Here is a 7,696-nt window from a genome sequence, read left to right on the forward strand (position 1 = left end):
CCGCACAGGCTCTGGCGATGATGAACGTACTTCTGGCTGAGGCAACGATTTGATGCGAAACATTTTCCCAGTTATTTACAATTTAGTCTTTTTTAATCGTTGTATATCATAAATAGATTTTTTTTTGCATTACTACAACGATTATCTATTTTAGCTAATTTTTAAAGCCAACGGAAAATTTGTCAGCGAAAATGGTAATCATCGTTTGGCTGGAAATTATCGCATTTGGCCAATATGCCAGCGGTAGCAAAAGAGGGAGAGAGAGAGAGAAAAAAAAAATGAACCATGGAAATAGCGCTAGATGCCAGAACAAACTAAGATAAGCGTACAGAAATGTGAATGAAGGGGGTTTATGCGAATTGATTTAAGATTTACATACGGCTTAACCACAATACACGCTTTTATCTTTAAGACATCGCTAAAGGCAAAATCGACGTCAGCTACAACAATATAACAGAAATGGTCGAAGATGTGTACAGACCTCTTCTGATGGACGACGCTACTCTTGATATCACAAGTAAGCAACACTTCATTCTTATTTATTCAGTGCATCTATCGAAATTTTGTTACTCTCAGTGAATATTCTAATAATTTGAAATTCTCTCTCGCACTCTCTCTGTCAGTCGATCATTCTCTCTCTCTCTCTCTCTCTCTCTCTCTCTCTCTCTCTCTCTCTCTCTCTCTCTCTATATATATATATATATATATATATATATATATATATATATATATCATCATCATCATCATCATAAACCTTCACTTCCTCTCTTACAATCCCTCAGACAACCCCTTGACTTGTGGATGCGAGATCGCCTGGCTCATTAGGAACAATAACCTCCTGCAACTCGTAACAGAAGGGGCAGCCTGTTTCAACGGTCAGCTGTTGGTGGACGTCGATCCCGGGATATACGATAACATGGGTTGCGAGTGGTAAGGATGACTGATTTTCCAATAGTGATAGTTTTGTCTTCGCTCTCTCTTTGTTTTGTCATTTGTGTATCTCTGTCTGTCCCTGTGTATCTCTGTCCGTCTTTGTCTGTCTTTTTCTCTCTCTCTCCTTTCACCCATCTCTATATCTCCCTCAGTCTCTATCTATCATTCTTCCTCGTTTAAAAAATAGTAGTATCGCTGTTAATATAATAATTATAATTTCGAATATCATTAGGCTAATCATGCTTATCATATCATTAACGTCATTATCATCAGCATTTTCATATACTTTATAAAGTTTAGCCAGCAAATGCATATCCTACGTAATGTGCTTTCTTGTGAGCTGTTGATACACACACACATTGTGCAAGTACAAAATATCGGGAAAATAGTACGAGATTCAGATACACGACGTAGCACCATGTCCCTAGCAAGACTGCCCGCCTTGACCACGTGTTATGTGGAGTCTTATATCTATATATGGGATATATACTTAAGTAGACCTTGTTTTAGCCTTTCACCCATAGTGTATAATAATACGTTTGATTCTCACCTGTAATACACAGAATATTTCTTTTGACAGATGAGATCTCGCTACACTTGAGGTCGCAGCGTTGTTCCTTATTATGAGGCGACACAACGCTCACTTGACGTCATCCACTTTCCCTTCTAATAAAAAAACGAAGCTGTAAAGTGGAAAAAAAATCCTTGAAGTTTTTAATTGAACCTTATGTTATATAGTTTTTCCTCAGCAATATGGCGTTAGATTTCCATACCGCAGTTTCAAAATATGATATAACACATACAAACACACATCTCAACATGAAAATATCTCACCAAAAATATTACCACTAATTGTAATAATAGTAACAAAATTAATTAGTAAACTAAAACAAAATGCTCATATCTTGCTCTGTATACCATTCAATCAAAAACAGATTTTTTTTTCAATCATTTACTGATTTAAATTAATTGTCTAACTGAAATAATTAATTAACTGAATTCCCAGCAGAATGTATAAAGAAATCAAACTAGTTTATCGTTAATGATATGCAATACCCTTCACTGATGGAAAATATGAAATGATTTAATCAAATGCTGATTTGAATATTCCTTAAGAAATATTGATTGTAAAGTGAGAAATATATAATTTAATAAATACTAACACACACACACACACACACACATACATACATATATATATATATATATATATATATATATATATATATATATATATATATTGAGAGAGAGAGAGAGAGAGAGAGAGAGAGAGAGAGAGAGAGAGAGAGAGAGAGAGAGAGAGAGAGAGAGAGAGAGAGAGAGAGAGAGAGAGAATAAGAAAGAAAAATGAAGAAGGAAACATACCAACCTTATGAAAAGCTCACACATTGATGCCCACAAACCAACTTCTTTTGCCGAGTTTGATCACCTTTTGTCATGAGAAAAGGCGACTCAATCACAGTCTTCTCCAAACCCATATGTCTTCGGGGTCTGCCTCTTTCTAATCTTCCAGACCTTTTCCCTTCATCACTAACTACAGAAGAATGAAACGAAATGGAGCTCTCCCACAAGGAGGCTGTTCTCTTTGACTTTCATAACTTTTTAATCAAACCAACAGGTATTTGATTTATACGCTAAAGGCCAGATAATGCATTCTCGTTATTAATCTGTAAGTAAGGCAGGATACAGGTACATGATAATAGTAATAATAATGCAAACCTTTATTTATTTTCAGATGATTCACTTTATGTCTTCTCTAAATGAAACAAAATTCATTAAATAAAGTAAATGGTTTCGTTAGAGAGAGCCGGGAAACATATAGCAAAGTACTTGAATCGAGTGCTTTAGAAAGAGAAGGGCAAATACGCTAAGAAAAATATGGGTTGGCAGAGAGAGACAGATACAGATAAAGAGGAATTAATATAAAAAAAAATAGAGTAGTTCCTAGACGTTGGGAGGTGTCTAGGGGGGAAGAGGGAGTCGCGAGAAAAAATAATAGGCTGATATGTGTTCGTCACTCTTTTTTGAAAATATCCAATGAAGGAATGATGCATTACGTTTAAATAATGATAACAGTATATCTAGATGAATAAAAATCGTAATTACGATATATTCTCTATCTCGGCCTAGAAATTATACCGGGGGACCGTGGATAAGTGGGAGGCTTGAGAAGGGGGTAGCGAGTGAAAAAAAAAAAAAAAAAAAAACAATTGCTGAAGTCAGATCTGCACGTATTGAGCTACCTCGAGCTTTGAGGAAAACCAACATGCTCAGCTGTAAAACCTGGTTCTTCTGGTTTTAATCACTCTGTGTCCAGTGAAGAAACAAAAGAGACTACTAACAACAAACAACACACTTCTTTGTACTACCTCGTTTAAAAATCCCCAATGACATGATTCCCTTCCACTTCAACGTCTTCCATCGGTTCCTTGTGGTAAATGAGTCCAGTTCCACGACTAATTTCATTGTGTGTAGGTTCGGGTTAATGCAGCGCCTATTATGTGATAGGTAGCGCGAGGGAGCATGACTGTTCCATGTCCTTTGAACTACAAGAATGGAAATTAGAGGAAGACGAAGAAGCAGGTGTCGCTAACGTCAACATTTCAAAATAAGATTGGCTCTTCTTTCCCCCTCTGTCGCTCTCTGCCTATTTGTTTCGGTCGTTCTTTCTTTTTTCTCTCAGCCTCTCTTTGACGGCTCTTCTTCCTCTCTGATTTGTTTTGTTTTTCTCTCTCTCATGCTACTACTCGGAACTGGCAGTTATCTAATAGTTTATGAAGTTTATTCGCTAGCTTTACTATCGTCCAGTGGGTTTAGAGAAGCAAACAAAACCAATAGAACTGTCTTGTTTTCTTTGCACATATTTTAAACTATCTATTATTGTTTGCCAAGAACGGAACTAGTTATAACTTACCGCAATGGGTAGTTTGCATGTTTATCTTAATTTAGAATCATGAAGATATGGATCGTTGCGAAATCTTAAAATCAGTTAAAAAGAGTCAAACATTTTTTATTCACCAACACGAGTAAAGCGCGGAGGAGAAATGAAAACACCACGAAACAATTCCCATCCAATTTTATTTCAATATTTGTTTATTTTCTTCTATGTTTTTTCTCTTTATCGTACTAGTGTGTTAAGACGAGGCCGACGTTGCAGCTCTCATGAATGGAGGAACTGGGTTGAGGACTCGGGGAGATCAGCTGTGAAAGAAATAACTTTTAGTATACTGATGTGAATTAGACCCATATATGTGGGACTTAGTCTGTAAAATGTCGCATGAGTGCTTTAGTACTAATACAACCATATGTGTGTGCGCATTGTGATGACAACAAAACAAAAACAAAAAAAAACATATAATAAAAATAACAATAGCAAAGACAACAGTAATGATAATGGCAATCTTGCTTGATCTTCCAACGGATTTTTCACTTGTTCCTACAAAGGCAAGCAGCAGAGGAGGAGTTCATTTCAAAGACAAGGACATTTTCCTCCTTATCCCCCAATCCCCATCCCACCACCCATCCTCTACCCTTACCCAGCCCTCACCCCACCACAGACACGCCCCTAGACACGCCCACCGGACACGCCTCTGGACACAGAAGGCAACAGACGCCCGCGAACCCTCACACCTAAGGGCATCCCATGGAGTCAAATATCCCGGGGTCGAGGTCGACGAGCAGCATCCCGTTGAAGCAGGCAGCGCCCTCCGCCACCAGCTCCAGCAGAAGGGGGTCGCGGATCAGCCACGCGATGTCGCAGCCGCACGTGAGGGGGCAGCCTGTAGGGGGGGGGGGTTATTATAAGAGTGAAAATAAGATTAAATCAAATTAAATCCGAAGAGCAAAAATAGCCGCAGGTAAAGGGGTTGCCAGGAAGGGGGGGGGGGGTAATAAGTGAAAATAAGATTGAATCAAATTAAATCCGAAGAGCAAAAATAGCCGCAGGTAAAGGGGTTGCCAGGAAGGGGGGGGGGTAATAAGTGAAAATAAGATTGAATCAAATTAAATTCGGAGAGGTATTGAAGTTTCAAATAAAATGGAGAAAATAAAAACAGCAAAATTAGTCGCAAGTCAAGGGGTTGCCTGGAGGGGGGGGGGACTTAATCCATTGAGGGATATAGGTTTCAAGGAAGTGTGATCATGAAATAAAACTTAATCCAGAGGTTTCTAATAAGAGTAAGAAATAGAATGAGCTAAAAGTACATCGAAGGCGAAAAAGAAATTTCTTATAAGATGAAAAATTAAGAGAAAGAACAAATTCTAACAACATAAATAATGATAAGTGAAGGGGTTCCCTGGGGGGGGGGGGGTAGGCTTAATCTAGAGAGGGATAAATCGACTCTAGAAAGAGTGAAAAATTAAATATTAAATAAAACTAAATTCAAAATATGAGGGTTTCTAATAACATGAAAGAGATATGAAAAAAAAACAGTTTGAAGGCATAAATAAACGAATAAAAACGTCAATTGTTTGGTAAATAACACAAAACTGAAGGGAAGAACAACAGAACAAAACACATGCATATGCCAAAATGTCTTTTCGTTTTATTACGTATTTAAAGGTGATGTGTCAATTTTTCCTTGAACTCTAAATGTTTACTACCTCAGCAGCTTACCCTGGATCTCAAGGATGGTGCCTTGGGACAGAAGAGGGCGGAAAATGTGTTCTTCCAAAACCGTTAAATTATTGTTGCTCATGTCAAGGTTGCCGACTTCTTTAAAAAAAATGAAAGTGATAAGATATTTCATATTATACATATGAATCTCCAGTTGTTTTTCTTTTCTTCTGGTAAATGCATATCTATTTGTACATGAATATATGTGTACATATAAGTATTTGTGCGTGCGTGCGTGTTTGTGTGAATGAGTGAGTTAGTGAGTGAGTGGGTAGGTGAGTGAGTAGGTAGGTGAGTGAGTGAGTGAGTGAGTGTGTGTGATTGTGTGTGATTGTGTGTGATTGTGTGTGTGTGTGTGTGTGTGTGTGTGTGTGTGTGTGTGTGTGTGTGTGTGTGTGTGTGTGTGTGTGTGTGTGTGTGTGTGTGTGTGTGTGTGTGTGTGTAGACCGTTCATATAAACACTGAATCGTCCTTGTGTGTTAGTCATCAAAATACATTAGTTTTAACGCCAGAGGGCACGGTGCAGTACTCACCAGTAATTAGGTTGTCGAAACACCTACCTATTATACTATTAACAGCAATATCTGTGATCTGGTTCCTCCGCAAATTGACCGTCCCTGACCTGCTGCAAGTCAGCTGTATGGCGCCCTCGGGAAGGTAGGTCAGCGAGTTCGATTCTAGGTTCACGATGTGTAGGTTGTAGTGTCCCGCGAAGGTGCCTGGCAATAGGTTGCCGATATCAACAACATTCGTTCTATAACATTTCCATAATGTTAATCGATGGGATGAGTTCAATGTAAAGGTGATACTGATACTGACAAACGGATTTATACGAACTAATTGGTGATAATAATGATGTGATATAACATATCCATAATGTGAACTGAGAATGCTGATCGTGACGAATGTTATAAACAAAATAATAAAGAAAAAAAAATACTATCTTCCACAACATAATAATGCTGATAATGATGGAAATAACTTCCCATCTTACCTGTAGGAATGTGAGATATTTGATTCCCTCCAAGGTAAATTTCCGAGATCTCCGGCACATCCAAGAAGGCCGTGGCTGCGACGTTTTGGATCTGGTTGTTGGAGAGGTCGAGCATGAGCAGCGTCTCGGACTCTAGGGCAGGGAAGGTCAGGTTGTTGTCGCTGAGGCCGAGCTCCAGGAGGCTGGTGAAGGAGGGCAGGGTTTCGAAGGGAAAGGAAGATATCGAGTTATTCTGCATGTTGACGACTCGGGCTGTGGCAAAGCTGCTCGAGAGGGCGTCGGGTTCTACCACCTCCAGGACGCTGTTCATGATGTAGACGCCCGTGAAGGAGGCGATGCCGAGAGCCTGGTTCCTCAGGGTCTTGAGGTACGTGTTATCAACGACGGTGAAGTTCCGGAACATAGTGTAGGGAAAGAACGACGAGAACACCTTCTCCAGTTCGTCCTCGCTCACTACATGAGAACAATCCATGTCCATTGTACCATTCTCATCACCAGTACATGTACAAGGCAATATATCTTCGGGGATCGGACAAGGCAGTTTAGGAAAGGTGAGGAACCTCCCATGGCAGAAGGTGATCAGAAGCGACAGGAGACCCAGGTGAGCAAACTTCTTCATGTTGACTTTCCTCGACGCTCGAACAAGCCCAGGTGGTAGAGAGACGGTCCTCATCGCTGTATATATACCCGATAGTCGATCAACAAAGTCTGGGAATTTGAAGATATGATACTCTTCTGAAGTCACTTGCTAACTCGCTTCTAATCTCTGTCTCAAAGTCACTTCGTCTCGTGTTCTCCTCTCTTCTTTCCCCAACTTTCCTTTCCTTTTTAAAATTTAGAATATTGATCTTGTATTTTGTTGTTTATTTTTTTTCGGGTTTCACGGGAATTAGATTAAGGGTATTGTAGACGCTAGATGTATAGCGTTTGTGTTCTGATATTTGTGATTTGGCGTACAGTTGAGAATAATTGGCAACGCTGGATGTAACTATGTGGTATATATATGCATCTGGAAAATTAGTAATGATTTCAGTTTTTTGTATTTAATATTGAAGCAATGTTTTTATAACATTAGGACAGCAGAATTGAGATATTACTAGTAAGCTCATAGACATTTTGGAATTTCATAGAAGAGGTGCCTATTACCATGGATA

At 39.0% G+C, this 7,696-nt stretch overlaps 2 protein-coding genes across 2 annotated transcripts in view; one reads left to right on the forward strand and one right to left on the reverse strand.

The window, feature by feature from the left end:
- Positions 1-1,635, forward strand: part of LOC113805709 (oplophorus-luciferin 2-monooxygenase non-catalytic subunit) — a 2,784-nt gene extending 1,149 nt beyond the window's left edge. Inside the window, exons 3-5 of the mRNA XM_027356764.2 lie at positions 413-517; positions 783-930; positions 1,514-1,635. Coding sequence (XP_027212565.2) covers positions 413-517; positions 783-930; position 1,514 — 254 coding nt within the window. The 3' untranslated portion in view covers positions 1,515-1,635. The remainder of the gene's footprint in view (positions 1-412; positions 518-782; positions 931-1,513) is intronic.
- Positions 1,636-4,003: 2,368 nt separating this feature from the next.
- Positions 4,004-7,225, reverse strand: LOC113805710 (oplophorus-luciferin 2-monooxygenase non-catalytic subunit). The gene is made up of 5 exons (XM_070118269.1): positions 6,543-7,225; positions 6,109-6,267; positions 5,549-5,647; positions 4,562-4,712; positions 4,004-4,134 (listed from the first exon to the last, which is right to left on the reverse strand). Exons 1-4 carry the CDS (start codon positions 7,213-7,215, stop codon positions 4,564-4,566), a joined length of 1,080 nt encoding a protein of 359 aa, XP_069974370.1. The 5' UTR covers positions 7,216-7,225; the 3' UTR covers positions 4,004-4,134; positions 4,562-4,563.
- Between the last annotated feature and the right edge of the window lie 471 nt (positions 7,226-7,696).

This window comes from Penaeus vannamei, chromosome 4, assembly GCF_042767895.1.
Source record: "Penaeus vannamei isolate JL-2024 chromosome 4, ASM4276789v1, whole genome shotgun sequence".
NCBI classification, from domain to species: domain Eukaryota; kingdom Metazoa; phylum Arthropoda; class Malacostraca; order Decapoda; family Penaeidae; genus Penaeus; species Penaeus vannamei.

What these genes read in the sequence shown, in the direction of transcription:
- LOC113805710 (XM_070118269.1), bottom strand. Translation starts at nt 7,215, where the DNA reads ATGAGGACCGTCTCTCTACCACCTGGGCTTGTTCGAGCGTCGAGGAAA. An exon ending in AATATCTCACATTCCTACAG is followed by an intron (nt 6,268 to 6,542) that starts GTAAGATGGGAA and finishes ACCTATTGCCAG; the next exon opens with GCACCTTCGCGGGACACTAC. An exon ending in TGCTGTTAATAGTATAATAG is followed by an intron (nt 5,648 to 6,108) that starts GTAGGTGTTTCG and finishes TTTTTTTTAAAG; the next exon opens with AAGTCGGCAACCTTGACATG.